The sequence below is a fragment of the Macrobrachium rosenbergii genome, chromosome 56, assembly GCF_040412425.1.
Source record: "Macrobrachium rosenbergii isolate ZJJX-2024 chromosome 56, ASM4041242v1, whole genome shotgun sequence".
NCBI classification, from domain to species: domain Eukaryota; kingdom Metazoa; phylum Arthropoda; class Malacostraca; order Decapoda; family Palaemonidae; genus Macrobrachium; species Macrobrachium rosenbergii.
This window is the reverse complement of record NC_089796.1, coordinates 7,034,172-7,062,069: the sequence shown is the minus strand read 5'-3', so window position 1 is coordinate 7,062,069 and position 27,898 is coordinate 7,034,172. Positions and strand designations below refer to the sequence as shown.

Below are 27,898 nucleotides of genomic sequence, written 5' to 3'. Positions count from 1 at the left end.
CTGCTGTACCCACTTGATTACTGTCTGAAGCCAGAAGGAAATAGTGTTCTGGATACACCAACCTGCTTGCCAGTGGACAAGTATTCATATCCAGGTCTCAGGGTGCAGCATCCTGCTCAAGTAACACCTGCTTACATCTCACTGAATAATCCAGCAATTCACCACAAAAATGTCAACGTAAAGGTGAAGATGAGTCACGCACATGAACTGCAAAAAATATTCCTAAAAAAGCAATTCGGAATATGACTGGATTCAAGCGAGCTGAATACAAGAATGAAGTCTTAAGGAATCGCAGTCTTGGGCATATGCAGTAGGGTCTCTTGGTTTTCAGGATTTAACAAGTGAAACATAGTCAGCATGGAATAATGCTAACAAAATACTGTACAAGTTATAATGTGGGAAATTCTGGTCGTCTAAAAATAAACATTTTATTAATACACATATGTACAAAAAGTCACTCACAGTACATTCTTCAAGGTACATTATGCAATACAAAACCACACTATGAAAATTTTAACATGATTTACCTTGTCACTTTACAAAATCTGCAGTGGAGTGTATACCAAATCTAACAAGACCACACAGCTCGCCATTAACCATCATATACCAAATGCAAACACTGAGTACTGGGACACTGTGATAATGAAATCTATAGCTACCCCCTGCTCTTTTTCAGATTGTTTTGGATTATCCCCAGGCAGAGTGCTAGTATACTGTAGTGAAAGCTTTGTAAAATGTATTATACTTGAATGAAATCCTAGAAAATTACAACTTTTCATACCCCTGTCCAGCTCTTAGTGAGTTTAGAGGGAGACCCAAAATTCGTATCACTACAATGCAAGTCTGGTTTTTAAGGTAGAGCTGTCATTAAAAGATTTCTTTTAGTTATTTGGTTTTTAAGGTAGAGCTATCATTAAAAGAGTTCTTTTAGTTATTTAGTGCTACAGCTTGATACTCTTAAAATTTTCAGTGATTAAATAATCTGCAATCCCCAAACAGCTGTCAATTTCACACAACCTGAAAAATTATTGCTACGTAATATTTAGTCATACTAGCACACTTTTGCAACATGCATAAGTGCCTTGCAATCATTAAAAGTGTAGCTATTTAAAATTATTTACATAATATACTCTGATGCCATAAACTGTTGTGCATTATTACAAGTCAAGATTGTCACCCATATTTAAAGATCTATAACACTGAAGCAGCAGTGATCTCTGAACTGATAAAAATTGAGACCACAAAATTGTTGTGCTCATTATGCGAATTATTTTATGTATTTTCATTCTGTTCTGGTGAAAATTGTTTCAGACAAGAGGAACAATCAAACTAGTACTCAACCTCATAAACATTTGAATTACCCATATTTATGAAAAATTTATCAATCTTGAAATTTCACGAGATCTTGCACTAATATTACTACTGGCAGCAAAGGGAAGGAAAGTGGAGAAAAAACCTGTGAAGACTAAACTACAATGCTGCTACATTCACTATTGGTCCCACGCCAACAAGTTAAAATTGACAGCTTACAATTTACGATAAAAAATGTAAGATTTCTTGTGACTAACCATGTCCAAGGCAAATCCTGAAGCTTTTCTTTCAGGATACCCATACAATTTCGAGACATCAAAGGATACAAAAATGGTATGAAACCGGCACTAGAATTTGTTTCAAGCATATTAACGTCAAGTGACCTATCTTTCATTAGTGCAACTGTTACAGTGAGTTGAATTCAAACTGATTGCAGTAATTGATTTATAATCAACTAGAGCATGAGGGGATTACGCACAGAGAACAAAGCAAGCATGGATGTACATATAGTATGAGAAGTCATAAATATGACAGAATAATTACACATGGTACAAAGAAAGGTAGAGCATTACACATGTAAGGAGATAATGGCAGTCCAAATCTGTGGCTTTGTACAATACTTATAAAAATGAGAAAAATTAGTGATAAGAAATGAAAGACTCAATACACAAGAAAACCAGAGTGGCCTTTAAACACTTTTAAGTATATGTACTATCAATGTAATAAACCAACACTTTGCACCCCAATTCTAGTCTATACATCATGTACACTCCAACATTAGTCACTCCCTTTAACAAATGTATGCAAAGCATGATCTTAGAACAGTACAGACGGATGAAAATTCGACACTGAGCAAGAAAATTCCTGGAAGAGCTGTTTCAAAACTTGTTCTCCTTCTCCAATAGGGCATGAACTTTAGCCCGCAATCCCTGCAATACAAGGAAAAATTTTTCAATTAACTTTGGCCTGAGTTGCTCCAACTACTTAAGTCTAATGAATCATTTACTTTCCAAAAACTATCGACTGCTGTAATTCTCATGAACACAAACTAAATTGGGAATATGAACACCTGTTTCCCTATTCAATATTTCTTAAAAGAATGTCTGTGCACAATCATAATTCCAACTTTCTCTAATCCCATTAAAACAATTTAAATTTTTAAAATTTTTCTTTGCTATTTTACTCATCAAAACAATCCAGGTTAAGTATATATTACTTTATCATTTATATGAGACTTAAAATTGTCAATGAAAAATTAACTATGATAGTACATGGTAACCCCTCACAAGCTATCATATTATTCATACTGGTTACTGCTAGTTACTAAATTGCCGTCTTAATGTTGTCAAGATTAAGCTTTAATACAAGGCAGCTTTCATACACCCCAAGTTATGGAAGAAAAGGTAGAAGGAAAAAAACACTTAATTGCCAGCCAAACAGTTTAGAACGAAAACCTCACCTGCGCAATCTTTGCCATTGCTGCACTATTCTGAGGGTCAAAAAGCTTCTTTTCCTCTTTTTTCTCTTCCTTCGGCCCACCAGCTGTCTCGTTCTCCACTCCAGAATTGCCTGCTTCTGTTGCGCCATCCTTATCACCTGTTAACTTCTCCTGAGTGACAGTAGCCAGTCGGGAGCTCACGGCACTTGGAGACACTGCTGGCATTGGCGGAGTGCCAGGAGCTGAAAGGCTTTCTTCTAATATTCTTGGAAGACCAGAACTGCAGAGATCAATTATGCCACATTATTTACGACAGGACCATTTTGAAAATACAAAAAGAAAGCTTTGATAACTGCAAAGAAATCTTTAATACAATGATCAGGATCTAGAAAATCTTAATTTTGCCCTTAAATGCATTATATTTTTAAGGACCAAATCACTAATATAAACCAGACGTTACGTTTATCAGATTTTAAATAAGTAGTAAACCACAAAAATCAGATGTCAAGGTGAAGAATTATATAATTAACCCTTAATGGGCGGATCCCCTCAAGAGGATCTAAAACAGGTTTTGGATGGTGGACGGATCCCCTCTGAGGAGCATTAATATTACATGCCATACGATTTGGCTGTATCAAGCAGGAAAGTTTCCAACACTTCAATGGCTCATAAATGAATAGTGGCAACCTTAGAATTCAGCTCAGCTCAATCGTGGGCATCTCAGGGACATTAGTATTGTTCTTGCCTTGAAGGGGGAAATGTCTTGCTCCTCTCTCTCCCATGACATCTTTTTATTTATTTGCTCATAATATACCCAGGGATTGCTGTTGGTTTTAGTTCTTATCTTTATGATATGACGTCAGTTACAATTGTAATTTTGCAAAGAAAGTCAGTAAGCAATTTCTGAGATAAATGAAGAAAAGCAGAAAATGTGGGACCTGGATGCATACACTGGTTGAGAGAGAGGCTTAGTTTCTTATTTTTCTCATTCTCTTTCAAAATATTTGAAAAAACATGTGTACCTCCAAAAAAGTTACTGCATCTCCTGATCTCAGTAAACTCACGTAAATATTTTACAATTATACTCAGAATTTGTTACTCATTTTAGTTCTTATCTGTTATATATTATGAGAGCTGTAACTATAATTTTACAAAATAAATTATTAGAAAAAACATGTGTGACTTGGTAAATTTACGAGTGTTTTGTAAAAGAGGCCCAACACAGGGTTATAAATAGTCACTTTCAACTTCCCGTGGAAAATTTTTTAAATTTTTTTTCTTACACCATATCTTCCACTTTACATTGGCCAGCCTTAAAGTTTGCCCGGTCTGGGGATTGCACGATACATAATTAGCTGGTCCCTTAAGGGTTAATGTATTATATTCTTCAAAAATTTTAAGAGAATCCAAAAATTACAGTATGAAAACAAACCATACTTGACAACAGTTTCTGATGATGTTTTGATTACAACCAAAGAACACCCTTATCGCTGACAATAACAACTTTTCTTACCTTAATATGGAGAGATCCGAAGCATACACACTGACTACACTAGATGCTCGTGACCCTCTTTTGCTCTGACTTGGAGAGTCTCTGGAATAACATTAACATCTTGAGACATCCAAAGAAAATGTTATACAGTGAAAGGCTGCTCGAGTAGCAGGGACAAGAGAAGGCCACTGCACTGGCTAATGTGTAGAAAATGGATAATATATTTATGAAGTGTTTATTCCCCCCTATCCAACATAGGTACAACCAGGGAAGATCCGGCATAAGGCTGCTTTATGGCACTACAAGTAGGCCTTGGTGCTCTCCCAAACCCCAATTCCTAAATCAAACTGGTAGTAAGGTCATGTTTTCCCAATGAAATCTATCAAGCTTGGACAGAAAATCTCTAATGACAAAACTTCTTACTGGGCCCACAATAAAAATCATTAAAAAAAAAAGATACTCCCCAAAATTATACTACTGTAGTGATCATCTATATCAGTAACATGATTACATCCAACCTTATATATCATTTTTATAAAATCTTAAGGAACTGTATAACAACTAAAAGTTCTCCCAATTAGCCAATATGGTTTTAATAACCAGAAGACTAGGATCAAACAGCAAAATCAACACAATCTTCACTTCATTTGAGGCTTTTAATAAAGCTGAACACTATAGGAAGCAAAAAAACCTGACAGGTGGACAAATCAAACATCTAAATATTAGGTTAATGGAAAATTTTCCATGCTAGCCCATGTCACATCAAGTATTCCACAGGGAACAGTTACCTGTTCTGTTCCTTTCATCATCATGTTAAGTGATATTGACAGCAACCTTCAAAGCTCATTTACCCTTGTTTGTTGACAACTCTTAATTCTTAACAGACTCTCACAACAACTGCGAACACTCAAAACGAGTTGGATAATTTACAGTGGCGTTGCCATGCACTAAGAGATAAGATGACTGGTGAAAAATTTGAACAAACACCCTTCCGTAGGAAATCCCACTTACTTTATCATTTTATCTTTATCCAGATGGGAATGCCAATAAAATAAAGTATAAGTCAAGAGACTTTGGATTCAAGATCTCTGACAATCTAAATGGTCAACTCATGTACGCAAAACCACCGCAAACCATCTTAAACATATGAAAGTGAGATCGAGAACATTTTAAAAAATGGATGACACTAATTACATCAATTATGGACTAATGCTAAATGCTCACAGCATGGTTTCCACACTCTCCTAGCTACAGCTAAGTATAACAACTTGAGGTAATGCTATTCAACTATTTAACTTCCTTATCATGCCAAACTAGAAGAAATGTAACTAAGTAGCATTTACAGTAAGCACAATTACTATATATTTGTTGGCATATCCATAAGAATCAGGAACTTTGCTCTCCAATTTCACACCCCACGAACTAGTGTTAAACGCTCTCTACCACCCAGCGTCAACTTAACAGACAGCTTGGGGATCTGTCCCTTCAGGTAAGTAACGAAGACTGGCGTATAACCTCCACAGTAGGATATCCCATGGTTAAATCTCATAGCTAATAGTAAAGCACAATTCCATTTAAAGTACCTAATAGACTATCCTAACCAGTATTTTGTAATTATTATTTTGAAACAATGATTTACTTATCATTCGAATTTATATCTGCAAAATGAGCTGCTTCTAAAAATATTTTTGCACCTGTACCTCCCTATGCTTAAAAGATGTGTAAAGTACTGTACACAAAACCCATACAATATAAATAAAGCAAAGACTTTCTTTTTAAAGATTATTACCATTATCAAAAACTGAACCAACAATAAATTTACAAGTAAACCTCATTTATTTATTTCTAAGACCCAAGAAACGACAAAAATGAGGTAAAACAAAATACTACAATTCCATACTTCACTAAATGTTCGCAATATATCAAGGGATATTTTTTTAAAGGGCACTGGATAATTTCACAATACTGCATCTAAAACAGATGTTACACTAATGAGAGAGAGAGAGAGAGAGAGAGAGAGAGAGAGCACATTTTCCCATAAGGGCATTAAGAAAGATGTGGTGTCTTTCATTCTAAAAATGTACAGTTTGTGCAAGATGTGTTCAAACCTTCATACATTAATCTTTCACCGAGTATACACAGAGTTTAGCATTCGTCAACGTAAAATTAACCAAAGCAACATCGCAAAACCTTTGTACTTCACTTACATCACTTGCACCTCACTTTCTGAAGGCGATGACGACCTAGAAGAATACGAAACTTCAGATGTGTCTGATGACGATGACGAAACACTTCTCCTAGACCTCTTGCTTCTCCTCTCACTCCGATCGTGTCGGCTACTATGTTTTCTTCGTTTCTTCTTGTGTGATGATTTGCTGTTGGAAAAAAAAAAAAAGTATTTAATTCTTGAAATTAAGTCACCTTTCAGTGTGCTACAACTGTATTCCAATAATCAAAAAAAATTCTTGAACCAAAACAGGCACAGTAATTCAAGTTGAAGTGTCTAAATTTCACATCAATGTAAGCCAGATGCTACTTAATTCCATGCTCATGTTAATACCCGATGATGTATTTTGTGTGGTTCAAGGTTAATTAGGTTTTTCACTCATTAAGGATTGTGAGGGCAGAAAAATTTAAATTTTAGCTGATAACAGCAAATTTCAATTCAAATTTTCAGTAGTGCTTGAAAAAACATTTGCCAATAATTTAAAAAAATCTTACAAAGAAATATTTCATCTTTATAATACTGTATCAATACAGTCATACCCCGAACTTGCGCAATTCGAGTTGCGTGAATTCACAGGCATGCGAACTTTTCACTGGAGCCGAACTAACTGTCATACACAAGTTTTTCACAGACACACGAACATTTGCAAATACTGAGAAACCCTGCAAAGTGTTTTTGTTTAATTTTTTATGTAATTTATAAGTTTTCAAGCTTTTATGTAAATTAAATAAAATTAAATAATAAAAGTAATAATTCCTCTCGCTATCTCTCTTACTGAGATGAGATTTTTATGAGTTTATTTTTTGTATGATAAAGGGATTTTGACAGAGGAAAAATCTATTTCTGAGTTCAGTCCGTGTCATGTTTTATTTTTCTAGGTATAACAATGCTAGATATACCATAAAAAGAGCTAAGTTTTTACCTAATAATAAGTACTGAAGGGTGAGTTACCACTCAAAGATCTCTCCTTCTAATAATAATACTAATTTTCAATAATAATAATAATAATAATAATAATAATAATAATAATAATAATAATAAAACTGCAGTTACAAAATTCGTATGTGATAGGTATTTTAAACAAACAAATATTTTTCCTTCATCTTCTGTAAGAAGCTCGAAGGCAAAAACTGTCAGACATGTCACTTAACATGACAAGAAGGGGAAGTGTTGCCGATCTGTAATTCTCTCTCTCTCTCTGTGTTTCATAAAAATTTCACTCTCTTAAGTAAGGACAACTGTTTCTCTCTCTCTCTCTCGTTCATAGTTAACGCAACCTACGAATTACTGTTTCTCTGTATGCCTTTAACTGTAGAGTAAATGATTTTAAATTGATCTAATTTTAACTGTAAATGCGCCATTCTAAAACATAGACATATAGAGCATTTCAGAACAAAGAGAAAGAGACAGAATAAAGAAGTATACTAATCTTCACATTCTCTATATTCTTACATTAACCATTTTTTTCTTTTTTTAAGGGTAATGTATTAAGCTAAATTTAAATGAAATTACAATAAGTTTAATTTCATTTAAAAGTTAGTTTAATACTGAATTTCCATCTTTTGATATCTAACGTAAGAATAACTTTCTCTCTTTCATGTTATTCCTCTGTCTCCCTAATAATTCATGATTAATTTAACTTGATATTTCAAGTAAGAGCAATATCTCTCTCTCTCATGTTATTCTCTCGGTCTCCGTAATAACTGATAAATAATTCACTCTCTCAGTCTCCGTAATAATTGATAAATAATTTCTCTCTCTCTCTCTCAACCCTCTCTCTCTCTCTCTCTCTCTCGTTCGTAGTTAGCACTCACACATTTTTACAACTTAATGTTTCTCTGCATGTCTTTAACTGTCCAGTAGATAGTTTAAATTGATTTTATTTTACCTGTACTGTCTACGAAGTGCAAATGCGCTAGTGTGGCAAATATCTTCTAAAACACAGAGTTGTATCAGTCAAAATATAAAACACTGTTTGTTCATTAAAATGCATTTCAGAACCAAGAAAAAGAGACGTAGAATAAAGAAGTTATTAAAAAGAGGTTGAGAAGACTTCTCAAAATAGATCAATCGGAAGGGGAGAAAGACAGAAATTCTCTTCCAACTCTCTATTTTTATGTCAACCATTTATTTCTTTTTTTAAGGGTAATGTATTAAGGTAACTTTTAAATGAAATTACATAACTTTAAAAGTTAATTTAACAACTTAAAAGTTAACTTAACAATTTGGGAGCATGATTAGGGTCATATTCAGTGTTTAAACTTTAGAAATAAGCATTTATTAGCATTTTGAGAGACTGTGCCAAACTTACACAAAAATTCACCTTGCGTGAGGAGTTCTGGAACCTAACCTCGTGTAAGTTCGGGGTATGACTGTAGTCATATTCCTGTCCAAGCACATATATTTAAATAGCTAACTTCATTCATTATCCTCCCAATACAAATATACAGTATACACTTTATAAGAAGGGGATCTTTCATGACTACATGAAGACAGAACAATCATAAGTTGTTGACTGACCATCCAAAACAGTTTGTATGACACACCCCTGGGGAAAAATAAATGTAACAAAATGTGTTAACTCTGTGAGAGGGTAGTGCCATCAGTGCACCTCATGTGATGCACTTTATGCATTACTTTAAGTTCTTTGTAGCATCCCTTTAGCCCCTAGCTGCAACCTCATTCATTCCTTTTGCTGTAAGTCTATTCATATAATCCTTCTTCCATCTTACTTTCCACCCTCTCCTAACAATTGTTTCAGTACAACTGTGAGGTTTTACTCCTGTTACACCTTCAAAACCTTTCCACTCTTAATTTCCCTTTCAACACTGACATGACCTCAAGTACTAGCCCTTGACCTGTGTCCAAAATTTTACATTCCATTCCATTTAATGGGCTAAAACCAAAATATAATTAACCTTATTACCTGTGAGACTTGGAGTGTGAGCGGGACCGAGAACGACGCTTCTTGTGCCTTCGGGAGCGTGACCTCGACCTCTTCCGCTTCTTCCGTTCTCGCCGACTGCTGGGAGAATGGCTTTCCGACCGCTCGTGTCGGTGCTTTTTACGACTTCTGGACCTACAAGGTTAAATTCATTGAAATGAATAAAATACGGTACTATGCTCTATACCTCTTTACACCAAAAAATTTAAGAACTAAGTCCCAGTGTCCTAATAAAAAACAATACTGAAAATAAAATGTCCTTTACATATGCCACCAGTCATGATACTATACTAATTATTTTATCTTCCTACGTTACATACAAAGGCATAAAACCGTTAAACAGCACAGTAAATATTGTTAACTGTCCTTTGTACCAGCCATCCTGCCTCAACTGCATTGCTTTCTAGCTTTTACTTGTAATCTATTCCCACTGGCCCTTTCTCTTATAACTGTTTAACTACTACAACTTTTTGTTAGCATAATTTTCAGCCACGCATACCAGGGACCTTAAATCTATAAGCACATCTGCTGAGTATTGGCCACACAGTATTACGGCCACATTAAACAGGCACTTTCGACCTACATGTTGCATATCAAAGCAATAAAATCCTTTAAAACTTTCAGTTCAGCAAGCACAGACGTACACCATAACTATTCTCACCATACTTCAATGACCCATCTTAATAATAATAATAATAATAATAATAATAATAATAATAATAATAATAATAATAATAAAAAGCAAACTTACTTTTCCCGGTGACTTGAATCTACATGCCGGGATTTGCTGGTTCTTATCTCTAGACTCTGACTTCTCCTTTCTCCCTCACTGGCTCCTGTGAACAGACAACTAGATGAGATACAGTTTTCCTCAACCAGTTTTACAGGAAAAATTTTTATATATACTGAACATGATCCTTTTTAAAATAGCAATAAATGATCCATTCATACCGATGACCAATAAAGTGAATGTGATCCGTACTCCTAAGTTCGCACTTAAAAACACTTACTGAGGCTGGTCAAACTATGCAACATTATTTATCATTTATAAGTACAATACTGAAAAAGCGCACAGATCATAAGAAGAAACTCTCAAGAGACCATTGCTACTACAAATGAAAAAAAAATTGATACAATAAGTTACTACTGGTACTACCTAAACAATAGAACAAAAAGAATCAAGTGGTCTGCTGAGAAAATGCCTTTACACTTTCTCTAATGCTGACAGTGTGACGTCCTTTCAATCCGACTGCTAAGAATTACTTACCTGCACTTACCCAGCTGGCATGGATCATCTGATGACGACCTCAAGGAACCTGAACACTGATTTAGAGGGAGAAAAAAGGGGGAAACGGGAACGGTGGTGCATAAAGAACTCGAAAAATGAAAAAAATAAAAAAAATGAAAGGTAGTACTACACAGTTGGAACAGTGGTCCGTCCGGTGGCAGACACAACGCTAATCCGATGTCGTAGCCAAGCAGATCATCACCAGGTCTTTATCACTAAATGTCACTTGCAGACGCTGTATAGTTTTCCACTATAATCTACCCACACCCATGAACCTAATTTACCAAAGCCCAAAATCCCTCTGACAGCAGAAGGAATGCTCTGAATCTCTTTTCAAAAACACACTTTCCTCCCAAGAAAATCCTAACATTCCTGTGGTTAACTATATACCTACAGGAAGAAACAAATCTATGATAAATAAATGAACTATCACTACCTTTCAAGACTGTAACTATAACAACCTATTTTAAGTCCTAGGTATTACTCACACACTCCCCACAAACCAGGGAGTTTAGCATAGTCTACAGTAACAGCTGGAGACAGCAGAGTACTTCTTGGAGTTCAATGTCTGAGTCCTTAGTATGTAACAGATGTTCCAACAATATGGTGTAACTTGATAACAAACAAATTAATTTTTTCTACTTGTCAAGATTACAAGGACCTTGTGAGAGTAAGTGATACTGCCTCTTTTCAAAAGGGAAAATTGATGCAATTTGCACATACTCTTGAACACAGATCATAATCAACCATGTCTGATTTATCATAAGGTAGTTAAGCAGACCACCAAGCCAAAACTCGCGCTCTCATAGGGCTAGTTATAATCAATCATGGACGTAAGTAGCAAAAATAAACTAGTATGTGTTATCAACTACATCATAACTCTCAAGCCGCCCTTCATGTACGGAGGATATGTGTGATGTTTAGGTCACCACCCACCACTAACATACCCCCACCAAGTGTATAGTTTTTAAATTCAGAGTTGAAGTGCCCATGTATACACAGTATTCAGTGGCAAATGCCATCATCATCACACAAGCCACTGGAAGAAAAAAAAAAATATTCTCTGTTGGCGATCCGTACCTACACCTGCACGGCCGCCCTCGATGAAATATCAACAGCAGAGAGCCACTGCAACACATCTGCAACAAGTCAAAAAGATCATAGATAACTGCAGCATAGAAGGGCACCAAGGCCCCAGAAGAGGCTTACCTGCAGCAGGATCACTCAATCTTTAGAACTATGAAACTTTGCATTTTTTTAATACTGTACAGTATTCAAGGTGACACATCTAAAAAAATGTAAATGTATATAATTCTAAAACCTCAATGGAAGTGAAACTTGCTGCAAGCAAACTTGTTCAAAAAAAAAATTCAAAATATTTAAATCTTAAAACTGATGACTTTCTTCAGCAAGATATTATTAAAAGATGCGAGTGGAGCTGAAAAATATTCCTGAACCCTGTGTAATATTTTTCCCTTTAACAAATACAATGAATTACCAAAGTGACAGTTCAAGAATCTTTCTCATCTCCTTCCTGCTGAGCAATTAGTTAACCCTAGAGGAACATCCCAATGGTGAGGAAATAATAAAACAAAGTTCTGTGCAAGTACATACCTGAAAGAACTGATGATTCTCGTTTCACTGCCCTGAAATCTTCCCCATAATCCCCTATTGTTGGCACTTCAGAATTTGAACCCCTGTAAGGAAAAACAAAGAATCTTTGACTCAAGGATACTTTCTCAACAGTTAATACCAAAAATCTTCACCACACAAGAGATTTTTAAAGTGAAGAGCAAAATTCATGGACAGCTTAATACCCCTACATGTTATTTCTGAGAAAAACCAATAAGGTTTGTTTGCACTTATGAAAATTTTCCCCAAGTTAACATTCAAGCCAAACAAAACAGTGGTTGCCTTATAACCTGATTCAATGTGACATTCAACAGATGGACTATGAACAGAATCATTTAAATCACATCCACAATAAAACCTATAACCTAAATGAATTCAGCCATACAAAACTAACCATTCATTGTCAAAATTGGAAGTAGAAGTTGGTGAAGGTGAATGAATTGGTGGGGGTGGTGGTGGAGGAGCAGGGGAGTCCTGAGGTGGCATAGGAATACCAGGCCCAGGACTAGAGGACCTGGATCTCGACCTCGATGACGAGTGTCTCGAACTTCTCGATGACGAGCTTGCAGACCGCGATGTCGAGTTCATCATCTGGGCAGCAATTTCAGGAGGAAGCTGTGGACCTGTAAGATGCACAGACACAATAAGTGTGTGTAACACTTCAGCTCTGTAAGAAGCACAAACATAATAAGTGTGTAACACTTCAGCTCTTAAGTTATTTCACTGTAAAACTCATTAGTGAAATTTAAAGTTTCAACTTCAAATCATTCATTTCTATTCGTATAAGCACCTCATTAGGTTATGCAAATCACTGAAAACATTTCTAAACATCAAGGACTAGCCAGAGAGATTCATCATTAAATAATGAGCTCTAACTGGAGCAATAATCACTGAACTGTCAAGTAGGAAGAAAAAGGAAAAGATACAGAGTGAAAACAAACTGCATTTAGACAAAATGGGAATACTTAGGACACAACATTACAGCCTTTGTAAAGACATTAATCCAATGTGGCTCAACAGTCCTGTTAAACTCCTTTTATTTACAGGACTTTTATTCCTTAATAAATAATTATATACAACAAAAATATTTCATATTTACAGTACTTTAATATTCCTTAATAAATAATATACAACAAAAATATTTCTATTTTATTCCACAAGATCTGCAAATCTGACCACACCAACTACCAGTGATTCAAACAACTACATGTAACCGTAATCACATTAATAAATGGCCAAACAAGGCCATTTTTAAGCCTCACCATAGACAGGTTGGGAAGATTCATCTTCACTACCCTTTTTCAAGCGAGACAAAAACATAGCAGCTTTCTTTCTCCGCTCCTGCTGCTTTCTTTCTGGTTGCGCCGATACTGAATGCCCGTTGCTGTTCTGACCTGAGCTGTTGCGTGATTTCTTCAGTTCTCCATTGCTGAATTTATCACTGTGACTGGGGTCATCGTCCTTGTCACCGCCCATTTCTTGCGCTGAAGAACAATTTCAAGTTATGAAGTATACTAGGTGACCAATCCTGAAGAACAATTTCAAAATACTAGGTGACCAATCCCCTCAATTAAAAATCTCCCCAAACAATATTTCCTCTTTCTCCTCCGTAACACCCCCTCTACTTTCTCTCTCTCACTTTTTCCCCTCTTTCTCTTCCCCAACACCCCCTCTACTATCTTTCTCTCACTTCATCTCCCTCTCACGCTCTTTATGTCACCCCCTTCCCAACCCCCATCCCCTTTGGTGCCATTGATGTCTTACCCCCACAGTATTCTTTTCCAGATAGTACGTCATACATATACCAAAATTTTCCCTTATCTTCAGCGAAGCTGAACCCAGTTTTTCCTATGTCAAAAACTGCAAGAAGTGACTGCTGCGCATGCACGTCTGCCATCTTGTTTACAACCAGGGCAGGCAAAAGACCAGCTCCATTACTCTCTGCTGGTCAATGTAGGATGATCCCTTGCCCAAATCCCATGCCTTTTGGTCAGGAAGTGGGAGGGTTTTGAGGACTCATTTTAGCTTACAGGTAAAATAATCAAGAATCCATATGTTTACCAGGAAACCCACACTGCAAATTAACTGATAAATCTTATTGGAAAAAAAAAATCCTATAGCATAGCTACATAGTAAACTGTATTACTAATTCCATACAAACTAAGGAGAAACTGCAATATTTTTTCATGTTTCATAAATTCATGTAAATTGCACAAAACATCTTTATAAACTGGCCAATCTCAGAGGAGGGCTTTTTGTGATATTCTCTTATAATTTAAATTTAAGACAAAATGAACCTAATTTAAAAAAAAAAAATAATCTCTTACAATGAGACAAAAAGAGGGCTTAATAATTACAAGGCAAATAGCCATTTTTTAACAATAATACATCAATATGTGCAAATCTTAAAATTCTGAAAGCTAACTATTATGATTTAAATCAACAATGTCAACCAAAGGAATTGTCAACATTTGTTAAATTTCTTCAAAGACAAAGACATTATCTGCTTGTATCCTACTATTTTGGGATTATATTACTAAATTAAATTTCTCCATCACTTACAAGATTTTTAAACTCGATTCCCATAAGTTCTAATCCCAATCTCCTAAGCAATGTAAAAAAATCTTTCATGAGTAGAGGAAACAAGACAACAAGGGCTCATACCATATTTGAAGATATCATAAACATCTTCATTATCATCTGATGCTTCACTTGATTCTTCAGCTTTTTCCATCATTTTCTCCTTTTCTAATTTTTCTCTCTTCTCCCGTTCTTCCTTCTCTTTCAGTTTTCGTTTCCTTCGTCTTTCTTCACGCTCAACTCTCCTTCTTTCTCTCTCCTCCTCATCCATATCTTCATCTTCGGTGGAGGATGATTCTACAGGGAATGTAGAATGCCTATCAAGATTGACTTCCTGTTCTCTAGACTTAATGGAGAAACTAATCGTAGATGGTACTTTGCCGCTGTTGCGCTTGTCCTTCTTGACACCACTTCCTGCTGTAGCCGACCCAGTTGTTGCTGTTGATGCTGAGGTGGCTCCTCCAGCTGATGCTATACTTACACCATTCCCAACACTGCTACCTGCTGAAGAGCTTTTTTCCTGAAAAGAATTTTTGACATGAAAAAATTTATTTCACACTGGTGCACATACACAGGGGTGATCATTTGTTCTCATGTCACACTGTGGGGATGTGCTGATGGAACCTCAAAAGTCCATTAACTTTCTAAGCAACATTCTACAGAATAGAATTCTTATATTGCAACTACAAATTCTATATTGCAACTACAAAGTCTATGAACAAATTCTTCGTGGTACTGAACAACCTGAGATTCCATTGATGTAAAAGATTACCTATAATTTAATTATTTATTGATGCCATGTAGTAAAATTAATCACCTTCAAAAAGAGAACAAGACTAAGATTGCATCATGAAAAATAAATTTACTGCAAGTGAGAAAAGATCAATATCATTAAGTTCAAAAGTGATAACCTAGTGAGTTATATATATCGCAATAAAGGCAAGATTTGGATACACCAACCAACAATAACTCTCAAAGACTTATTTAGCTGGATTCAATACAATGAAATGTGTAGCCGAGGTAAAAAAAGAAAAAAAAAAGAGAAAGCACCCTTTATGAGCTAAATAAATGACCAAGAAGAATGAGGTCAGTTGTGAAATACTGGCATGGCTGAATGCTCTCACTAATATGTACCTATATTTGCAGTTTTATGCATTCATACTTCAGTCTTCAAGATGATAAAACAACACACAAAATATGAAAATCTTTAACACATTCTTAGGAAATATCCATCTATATTAAAGTATTAACAACTTTTACAAAATGAGCCACTGGAAAAGCTCACTGAAAATAGCAACCCTGACTATGCTGAGAAAATTAATAACAAGCTATTGCTCATAATGGAATTGTCTCAATCCAAGTTCTTTAGCTAAAACTAAGGCTAACCTACCAGATAACTTGATATGCAATCCACTCAAGAGGTTCTTCTGGAACTGGGGTATAAGCTATTTAGTATTTTGTTCTTGCAGGAAGGGCACACAATGCAAAGGGAATTGACATTTAAAAATTTGTTCCTAGTCAAGGTAATGTATTATTTCGCTGCAAATTTCAAAGCTCTCCAAATTAGCCTACTTAATGTAGGGTTTGGAGAAAAAATTATAATTGCTTTTAACCTAAAATATTCATTTCTCAACAACAGATAAAGACAACTTTAAGCAATTTATTCAAGTGTTATGCCAGGCAAAACAACAAAATGGTGTATGTAGCATGGCTACATTTTACTTCTCAAATCCTGGTCATTTCCGCCCTGCCAATTTCAATCTTCTATACAGTATTCAAAATGTCAGAACTACTCCAGTAAAACTTCTGAGAATAAGAATAACTATAAGTGATAAAAACTTATTAAGTCCACAGTGAGTATGGATTATAAAGAGAGTGGCATGAAAGAAACAAATACAAATCCTACCCCAATCTTTAACACAGAAAAATAACTTAAATCCTCCATGACTTAGTGTTGCTACATAAAATACACAAAGCCTCACCAAGAATATATCAAATATCTTCAAATATACAATTAATTCACTCAAATATTGCATGTACTTCCCTCTCCCTGAATACCTGGGCCACATCTAATCTGACACTTCTGCCAGTTCCTCTATGGCCTAAAAATGTTTAACCAATCATCTTAGTTGAATTACAGAGCAGCAAATGAAGAATTTCCAAGAGGATGAGACTAACTTTCTCTAAGTTACTACCACATGGACGGACAGTTAACTTCTACCTGAATACTAACTTGTCTTTTGCCTATAAAATTTTGTAATATTCACAAATTAAATCAAGAAACACAAACATAAAGTTGCACAAGTATTATACAGACAGTACACAAAACTAAAGATAAAATACATATGAATATTTGTTAAAAAGCTGTTTGTATACTAACCTCATAGTTTTCCTTAAAAATGTCTCCATAGACTTCGTTGTACAGACGCATCTTACAGCGATAGTAAGGGAAATACTCATGATCTTTATTTAGGAAGCTGAATCGTGGATCACCTGGAAAATTAAAATGGCAATGCACATTTAACAAGGAATCTAGTAATAAGAATCTACCTCTTCAAAACTTTCAGTCATTTACTAGATACTTTAGGACTGATAAAATTCCAGAGCACCAACAACAGTTCTACCCAATTCCAAATTACAAAATTTCAAGTATGGTATAAATGATTCTTTTTGAAATATTAGAAACCTTAAACTTACTTCTGCTCCGCACCATTGATTCAAACTCTTCTCCATTTTTAATGATATAGCTTGCCATCTTATCGATAACCATTTGGACATCAGGTGGTGGCCACTTTATATTACTATATTCATTTGAGTTGTTTGGAGCAAGCAGAACATCAGTGTTCACAAAATCTGGTTTATCCTTCATATCACTAACTTCGTCGTCTTTCCTTTCGTCATCTGAGCAATTATCATTGGTCCGATTGAAAGACGGATAATCTACCAAACCCTTGAATTCAGGCGAGCCACTTGCGCTAACACCCTTTTTCTTTTTCTTGCGGTTGGTACCATCTACTTTATTTCCCGTGGCAGGAGTCGCAGCGTCTGCAACCGGTGTTGAGGTAGCTACTACTGGAGTCACTGCAGCAGGTGCTGCTACGGTGACTGGTGTAGACGCAATGGCAGATACGCTTGGGGATCCAGGAGACTCTATTCCTTCCACAGTGGCCGAGTTTTTCTGCTTCTCCTTTATCTTGTTGATAAGCTTTGAGTAGGAACAGTCAGCAGAAGGCTTGTGTAAGGACAAAGGTGTCCCTGGGGTGAGGTCTGGCTTGATGCCTGCTGAAAGGGATGGGTGCAGGTACTGTCCCTCACTTCCTTCACTATCCCTTCGGGCTTTTTTCTGATCATCATCATCAGCTGGGCGGTACCTGTTAAGTCATAGAGATAACAATTAGTTTTATGGACAATGTACCACTAGGAACTTGGGGTTAAAATCTACTATTAGATGTGTCACACTTAACCTGTAAGTTGAAAGTATTTAAATGTATGAAGTATATGAAAAATAAACTGACAGAAACTACTATCACAAAACAATTATTGCAGTCAACTAAATATAGTTTGTTTTTAAATTCTGATGTTCTTTGGTAATTCAGCTTTTGTTAATTTATTTCATCATCATATACAGTGGTGCGTGGGATTGCAGGTACATGTACAATAATTTGTAAGTGCCATTTCAAGTTACACAGCATATTACTGACAACAGCTGTTAAATGTAAACATATTTACTCCTAAGACCTCAGAAACAACAGAAATGTGTGTTCTTGCTACCTACCAAATTTACATGTAACAGTAATTCTGGTATGGGTAGTAATTCAAACTGCACAATAAAACTGATAACCTTTAGGTGTAAATAATTAACCATGACTTATTTTGACTAAATGGTTAACTGCTTCTTATCATCTAAAATTTATATTTTACAAGTAAGAGCATTCAGCATATTTTTTGTACATCTCTCATATCTCCATTTCTTATTTTTCTGTAACCCATCACAAAGTTGAATCACCATAAGCTGAGCTATCATACTATTAGCTAGGGCATTTAGAATCTCATAGGTGATACTGCTGTATAATAACTTGTATCAAGTTTCAAATTTCAAAATGTCCTCCGACACATAAGAAAGCAATACCCAGAACAAGCCATGGGTGCTGTGGATATGCAAAAGAAATCCTTAAATACATGACAAACACATAAATCACTTTTTAATTTGTGAAACTAACTTGAAATCTATTATTAATACAGTACAGTAAGTCAAATGCAATACACATCATGCAAAAGAAAACTCACCTGCCACTCTTGATCATAGTGGTCGTGTGTTTGTAGAAAGCATTGAGAGGATGATCAAACGACAGAAAGCTGAACATGGGGTTACCCGCTTGCTTAGTCTTGATCAAAATCTCCATCTGACCCCCCTGAGCAGCAATGAACTTCGAAGTCTTCAAGATGATTTTGTTCTGTTTAACAGTCTCAGGCTGTAGTAGAAAGGAAATATTCAGTGTCAACACAAAAATTTCTCCTTTTGCAATTTATCAACAAAATTCAGACACCAGCCTACTCACGAACGCATTACATTCTGGAGGGCCATTCGTATGTTGAACTGTTCTTAAGTTGGTTACTGTAATCTTCATGCCCATTTCAGTACAGTATGGTAAAAAGTCAATACAGTACTGTAAATTTTTTCATCCTAAAACATAATACTCTCTATATAAAGTACTGTATTTTATAGAATAAGTGTGCAGAACAAAATCTGAACTTACAGGTAGCAAAGGGGAGTGCCCTGAACAATATTTGAATTTGCAATCCTATTTGTTTGTATCTGAATGTTTGTAAGTTGTATGTTTGTAAGCAGGGTGGTGCCTGTAGCTATTAGCTTTTGATCTACAGGTAGAGACAAACTGCTCCCAAATTAACTCACCACCACCATGCCTGGAGGAACATTCAATTCCGGAGGAGGCACGAAGGTATCTTCATCTCTTTCAGGGAAATAACCCATTTCCTCTGCCTGCTGCTGTTCCTCCACCTCCTCCTGCACTGCTTCAGGCACTTGCTCCACTACATAATTCTGCTGGGCCACCACTGTCTGATCATCATAACTAAAGCCAACCTGGCTATAGGTGTAGTTGTCAGAGCCCAGTTCCGCCATAAGGCGCTTGGCTTCTTCCTCTGAAAGGATAGTTAAAAGAGTAATTCAATAACAATACAACAAAACTGAAATAGTTAAGAAATAATGAATTACTTTGAATAGCAGAAAATACAGAACTTGGCAAAACACTCAATAAGCCCAGTGCCCAAAAAATACCAAATCATGCAAAGATATTTCCTCATATTATAAGTATAAATTAAGCATTTACGGACAATATTTTAGAAAACAAAAAAATCTAAAAACAAAAACACGACACAAAAAATGCATATCAAAGAAAATGATGTTGAAATATGGAATATACAAAAATAAGAGGAAACAACAAAAAATAACTTTCCAATTTTTAAATTCAAAACATTATTTTACCCTGATAGGCTTGATGCTGGAACTCATCATGGTATAAGGCAAGGTAGCGCTCATAATCACATTTTTCCTCTTCCGCTTTTTCTTCTTCTGTAAGTCCTTCCCAGCGGTCCCCACCACCACCAGACTCAGCTTCTTTCAAGTCATACAGAGCACCGCGTACGTCAAACCTACAACCAGAACAACAGAATCCACTGAGGCTAGCTAACATTTTCCTTTTCATAAATACGTATACAAAAGGTCCAAAAATGTACAACTCTAAAATTAAAATGTCCATACATGAATACATGAGTATTAAAGTATTTTTTACAACACTATTGTTATTTTTTGGGGGTTCTCCAACATTAAAGCCATGTCAGTTAAATGGCAGGTTCTCCAACATAAAAGCCATGTCAGTTAAATAGTTATTGCTAATGTATGTAAATATTTTTTTCATAGATATTAACTGAAAGCCCACAAATCTAAAAGTCCTTAGAAATAGCCTGGCTGGCGAAGTTCTGGCCATTGTGCACAAATAAATTTGCTATAAAAAATTACATTAAAAATCATCACAGGTGTTTTGGTTGGGCCTTATGATGCACACTTCCTGAAAAGATAAATTGTATACCTTAATACCTATTACTCAATGTGTCTTTCAGAACTAAACAGCAGATACCGCAAATCCAGGTCTCCCTCCTAATGAGCCATCTTACTGCTACAACCAGGTGAAGCCACAGCCATCATTCAGTTATTTCCTATTTCCAGTTCTCACTCTATTTTTACCATTTTCTGCATCAATTCCCATCTACTGTACACATCTTCATGTATGCATTCTTTCATATTTCAGGGATCCCCACTGGCTGGCACCTCTCTTTTCAAATCTATGACTTCACTCGGCAATTGTTCCTCACCCCTTCTCTTCATGTGACTGAACTGTCTCAATCTATTTTCCAGCTTAACTATTACTATTACATGTTTTTATGAATGTTAACAAGAGACTGAACTGTCTCTATCTATTTTCCAGCTTAACTGTTACATGTTTTTATGAATGTTAACAAGTGAAAATTCCTTACTAAATTTAAACTTTGTATCCAAGGCACCTATTGAAACCTTCTATTACATTCGGTGCATAATGATGCCTTCAACCGTATATAACGCCCACAGAATTCACACAGCCACCAAAGACTGAACCCATTCCTTTGGTCCACTTCCGTCAACGCTAATCTTTTGTTCTGTCACAATCCCACAAATCATGTATGCCCCTTTGTTCATGGATGTGGAAATCACCAATTACATCATACTAGTCTTAAACCAAGTTTAAGAACTCTACCTCAAAGCTTCTCAGTCCTGTGATTGGTACACTGTATATTTCCGACAACTTTTGATGTGACTGTTAATGTATCATCAGTAATATGGCCAGGAAGAACTCAGTTTCTAGTTAGGTTAGGATGCATCCAAGAATTTCACTCAATAATTTAGACTGCCATTAGTCAGGTTAAGTGACAGAAATGGCGGGAGATGGGAAATCTTGTATTATTAAACGTTTTTGAAATGATTCACTCTTACATGATTATTTTGCTTTTTCATCCAATTAAATCTATAAATTCTTATACTAAACTCCTCCTAAGTTTTCTGGCTGCTCCTAGATTTCAAGACACTTCCATTTGGCAAAACTGAAGATTGCAACTTGGGCCTGATTCCCACCAGTCACCAATCAGAATATTAACTGCCCTTTATTTAGGCTTTTGATCATCTTAACTTTTATTTTTATGGTATGTACTGCAAAAAGTTTGTCTTTATGCTCATCCCCTAGAGGCTTGAAATAACATGGCACCTACTTTGCACATAAACTGGTTCTTAGCAAACTAGAGGAGCATGGTACCAGTTTAACCCTCCATTTTCACATTGGATGCCTTGTGTGTACGAGGCATTGATGGACACTTTCAGCAATAAGTCAATATCACAATGTAAAATTACTTAATGTGGAATTAAGCAAGCACAAAAGAACAATTTATGCACCTCCTACCTGCAAGGTATGGAACATGCAGTATTCAAAGCCAAAAGGGACGAGAAGAGGTGCCCATCTTGCCAGTTAGAACTCAGTGTACCAGGTTAGGATGTGGTATATTTCTATTTCACAAAGATTTTCTATCATCTTGGTCAGGTTAAGTGTTCATGGCCAGCACCCCTGCCAAGCACCTTAGGGTGCAATCCTGTATTTATAATGTTTACAGCTCTTTGGATTGAGTAAGAAAGAGGTCCAGACAGGCATAAGAACCTGCCACTCTGGTTTGTGTTAGGTTAAAATACATACCTGTAGGCGTAAATGTCAGTTCTCTAAATTTTACAGTGATTGTTCCTGTTACATGCACGAACTACACACTTTTCAGCTGAATATATTGTGATTTAATGATTTCCTACCTTTCTGAATAGCTCTCCCACCCAAAAATAAAACTGTTACCACTGGAGTCCCCCATTATTGTTGAACAGGCTTACAGTATACAACATCACGAGAGAACAAAAACAAGTGGTCTGCACTAACAATAAACAAAAAAAAAACAAGTGGTTTGCACCAATAGGCTATAAAATACAAGATAGCAGCACAAAAAATATGTGGTTCATGCATTACCGTATATCAAATATTAAAGTACTTCAAAATAGACCTAAGCTATTACCTTCCAATTAACTTAAATACATTGTCTTATATAGACCAGTTATTTTTTGGAATATTCAGCCACCTCCCACATTAGAATTTATATTTTTATTGGGTAAAACACACAAAAAAATATTTCTTCTCAATACATAACCTTTGCAAATGCTTAATAATAGCAACAAATAATTAATCAAATGCAACAAAATTGTAATCAGTAGCCTAAACACCCCTAGGTTACACTAGGTTGATATTTTTAGGTTTTTTTGTAGCTAGGTAATTCTAAGCCGTAGTTCCACGGTGAGCGAGACTATGGCAATTGACGTTTTGCTGTTATTTTATTTGCTTTACAAGAATTTAAAGTAATATTTTGTTGGCCGGCTGTAACTAAACTGTAATTGACCTTTGAAGACTACACAATACCGACAGGGTAGATCTACACTAGCATTCCACAGCGAGGCCCCCACCCCCCTCCATAGTTAATACGGGCAAATTGTAACCAGTAAACACCCCTAAAAATACCAACCTAACAGCATTCGGTCGTTTTCGGCACCCATTTAGAGGTGTCTGGGCACCGTGTTTAGTACCAGCCCTTGGGGATGTCTGTAAAACATTAAATAATTAAATACCATAAACATAACGGTAAATACCATAAACATAGCGTCTTACATTGTTTTGGATGTTACGGCCTAAGTGACTTACGGCCGAAACGACCAGGACCGACCTAACTGGTGACAATTTAGCTATGGAGGGGGGTGAAGGCTCGCCGCAGCATGCCAGCTTAGATCTACCCCGTCGGTATCGTGTAGTCTTCAAAGGTCAATTGCAGTTTAGTTACAGCCAGGTGACAAAATATTACTTTTAATTCTTGTAAAGCAAATAAAATAACATAGGAAAATGTCAATTGCCATAGTCTAGCTCACCGCGGAACTACGGCATAGAATTACCTAGTGCCCTATCATTTCCCTGTCATTTTTGCATGAAAACCCAAAATGGTTTTTCATGCAAAAATGACTGGATGGAGTCTTCCAAAAAATTACCTATGGGCCTATTTCATCTTTATGTAATTAGCCTATTTAGATATAAAATTTAACTGCAATACAAACTGAGGTAAACAAATAGCCTTGATACAGTTCAGGGACTACTGCCGAAGAGAACCAAGTCTATCAAAATAAGACCTACAGGCCTTCGCCTTCGCCTACCCTCCAGGCTTTCGAAATCAGACATTGACCTTTGGTCCGTTTGACCTTCATTGCGGTAAAATCAACTTACCTACTTTACGATATTTAGGATCCAAATTAAAATAACTGGCAAAGGGGATACAGAGGGTCGTTTAGGACTATACACGGTTAAAGGAACGAACGAATTATTAATTATTATTACGCTACGCCTATTAATCAGAAATGATCATCGCTCGATCATGAATTCCGAAATTATAAACTTTTCCTCGGTAATAATTTTTTCCTTCAATAATTATTGAAAAACGTATATAGCACAGAATCCAGTGGCAGATTAGAAATTCAATTACAGTAATTAATATAATGATACCAAATTAATTGATGAAAAAATCACGGCAGCGTTACGGCTACCCAAAGAAAAAGCCTGAGCTTACTCACCGATCTATCATCAATTTATTGTCTCCCATCCAGGGAATGAGGTGTTTCCCCTTGTCCAAAAACGCCGCCTTCTCATTGTCTCTGAAGAGCTTGCAAGAATACCCAAAAACCAACAATTCTTCCGGTGTGCTTGTCGAATCTTTAGGACGATTCTCTAACAGAGTCCGACCGAGTTCGGACGCCATGTTTTGTTCGCCTCTCTGTCACTGTTGCCAAGTATCAAGAATGGAGGAACCTTTGATTCTTCGGAGATTTTGCGCTCATTTATAGCTACGTTTTTGGAGTTTTGGTGATCATGGGTGCTATTGTTTTATAATATTATAATATAAATGTCTAATGTTTGGTATGATAAATTTTATTTCATGAAAGGGCACTGCTCATGTTTGGCAAAGTTAAATTAACAAAAATGCGCAATCAGGGCCACCTTTGCGTTTATAGCACCCTTATTGGAGCTCTATGATGGTATTGTTTTATAGTATTATTTTAAATATCGAATGTTTGGTATGGTAACAAATCTTACTTAATGGAAGGGCGTTCCTCATACTTACCCGCATTAATGTGTCATAAATGCACAATCAGGGCACCTGTAAAGCTCTTGAAATGAATGGTTATTTATAAAATGAAAATGCCGTTAAGAATTTTGTCCGTAAGTAGGTGAAAGACCGGAAGGTTTGTAAGACATCCTGAAATGAAAGTTGATATAAGGAGGTTTATTAAAAAAAAAAAAAAGAATCCAAGTTAGAGTCCTAATATATAAAACTCGCAATGTGTAACCAAATACTTATTTTTGTGAGAAAAAAAAATATTTCACGGGCAACAACCTCAACGCTTAGACCTGCCGTCATCTAACTTGGTAGCCTACCTCATTATTGGCCCCTATATACGTATGCATAATAAAGGTGCTTTCATTCTGCATATTTACATGAAGGTCAACACCATTAAACTATTGATGATACCCACATGAAAAATTAAAGTGGCGTGCACATCGCATTGTATTGTATAATCGTCTAGAAATAATATTAAATCCCAAGAGTAGTTTGCCAAGGACAAGAGAGAGTGAAACTAAAAAATAAAAAAAAAAACAATAGATTATGTCGTAAATTGCAAAACGTGCGATTTTGCCAAATAGCGGCAATGACCTTGGAGAAAATTTCATATGCAGTTAATCAAAGGTGTGACAATACATTATGAAAAAAATTACACCTAGCAAAATGAGAGCACACAAAAATTTATATATACACACACACACACACACACACACACACACACATATATATATATATATATATATATATATATATATATATATATATATATATTAAATAATGAGGTCTGAAAGGAGATGCTATCCGTAAGTTAAGTAAATTACAAGTTTGGAGCAGGAACCCATGATGGCGTAAATCTAGCTAAATATGCAACCAAATAACCATTAAATTTGCAGATATCCAGTCTTTAAGATCAGTAATGCAGTAGTATAACATTCAAACAGTTAATCTTATGTATGTGTGTGTGTGTGTGTGTGTGAGAGAGAGAGAGAGAGAGAGAGAGAGAGAGAGAGAGAGAGAGAGAGAGAAAGAGAGACTTATCTTTCTGCAACAGGCTCAGATCAAGGCATGGGCGAGAGGACCTTCGGTCCGTGCGCGATGTCTCGATCTGAGCATCCCAAAATAGATTCCAGTCAATGACTTCTTCAAGCTTGGTTCGAGCCAGTATGTGCTTACCTCACAAGACAGAGAATCCGAAAGCCGTTGTAAGTGTTTGCCTGGTTCTTCGCCAGGTAAAGTAGTAAAATGTGAAACTAAATAAGAGAAATGCCTAATAAGATGGGTCTGGAAATAAGATTTATTTATATGATTTCATTTTTGAAGTCTCTCTCTCTCTCTCTCTCTCTCTCTCTCTCTCTCTCTCTCTCTCTCTCTCTCTCTCTGTGTGTGTGTGTGTGTGCACTCACAGATTTTGTGATGGCCTCTACACTTAACTAACTAAATCTAGAATAAGTTGAATTAATCATTCTATCCTCTGCCAGAGAGAGAGAGAGAGAGAGAGAGAGAGAGAGAGAGAGAGAGAGAGAGGAGAGAGAGGTGGGGGCGAGATCTATTCTATCAGCAAAATGGATGCCATCGATATGTGGTCATAACACGAATTCTTGATGTTTTCTCAGATGTCCTTTCTTGGAAATATTCCCCTTTTCTCACTTTTAGCCATTACACCAAAACGAAGGCTACACATACAATAAAAACGAATGACAACAGAAATAGAACTACACATTTATCTAGACTACAAAACAGCATTCGATTTGAAAATCCTGGTGACTTATTATATCGACGCCAGAGGAATTAATTACTTATCTCTAACGGACAAATTCGTCCTCACTCACACTCGTATCGCTTACTGTACCGATGTCATCAGGTGGATAGTTTGTTATGAGAGAACTACTGTTTAATTTGATTTTTTATTTTATATCTATTATTAATTTTCATCAGTGTTTTGCCATATTATAGTACTTTTTTCATTTTCCTCTTTATTTTTATGTGGCCTGTGGGATTTTGCGAGATGAATAATAATAATAATAATAATAATAATAATAATAATAATAATAATAATAATAATAATAATAATAATAATAAAATAATAGACATTTTGTAACAGGTGTAAAAGTTCCTATAAAACTTCCTAAATTATGTTTGAGTTGTCAAATGGATTACAAAATATGGGCAGTTTTATATATATATATATATATATATATATATATATATATATATATATATATATATATATATATATGTGTATGTGTGTGTGTGTGTGTGTGTGTGTGTGTGTGTGTGTGTGTCATTATGTTACTTTCTGTTCCACATTGCCTTCGCGAAAGGAACAGTTATTGTCAGAGTAAAAATAAAAAATAAAATAAATAAATCAGGAACAGCAACACTGAGTTCGATCAATTTCAACTATATCGGTGCATGTGACACCGTGACAGTTACTCCAAGTGCAAGACATATCAGTGTGTCTCCAGTTCGGCGTGCCAATATTTTAACGGAAAGTCGCCCTGGCTATATAATGTGATCTTTGAGTACTTTACGGACAGTGATAATCTAATTTAACGCTTAATTTACAGGAGTATGCATATCGGCAGGCAGTCAAAATTCATTAGTGGTTCATGGTGAAATAAACTCAAATTACGCTCGTTATCAGTACGACGTCATAGCACAGTTATATGTTATCTAAATCTGGCCATTTT

At 35.8% G+C, this 27,898-nt stretch overlaps 2 protein-coding genes across 2 annotated transcripts in view; one reads left to right on the top strand and one right to left on the bottom strand.

The window, feature by feature from the left end:
• Window positions 1-414: 414 nt before the first annotated feature.
• On the bottom strand, window positions 415-24,866 carry su(w[a]) (suppressor of white-apricot). The gene is made up of 16 exons (XM_067101187.1): window positions 24,661-24,866; window positions 20,419-20,585; window positions 19,828-20,075; window positions 19,200-19,384; window positions 17,610-18,283; window positions 17,293-17,405; window positions 14,997-15,432; window positions 13,595-13,816; window positions 12,727-12,955; window positions 12,315-12,397; window positions 10,164-10,248; window positions 9,395-9,547; window positions 6,449-6,616; window positions 4,263-4,343; window positions 2,771-3,029; window positions 415-2,240 (listed from the first exon to the last, which is right to left on the bottom strand). The coding sequence occupies exons 1-16, from the start codon at window positions 24,843-24,845 to the stop codon at window positions 2,190-2,192; spliced, it is 3,339 nt and encodes a 1,112-aa protein (XP_066957288.1). The 5' UTR covers window positions 24,846-24,866; the 3' UTR covers window positions 415-2,189.
• A 1,505-nt stretch (window positions 24,867-26,371) lies between these two features.
• The window catches only part of LOC136836643 (aurora kinase A-like), a 29,652-nt gene continuing 28,125 nt past the window's right edge, over window positions 26,372-27,898 (top strand). The window contains exon 1 of the mRNA XM_067101112.1: window positions 26,372-26,437. Within this exon, the coding sequence (XP_066957213.1) occupies window positions 26,372-26,437 (66 nt within the window). The remainder of the gene's footprint in view (window positions 26,438-27,898) is intronic.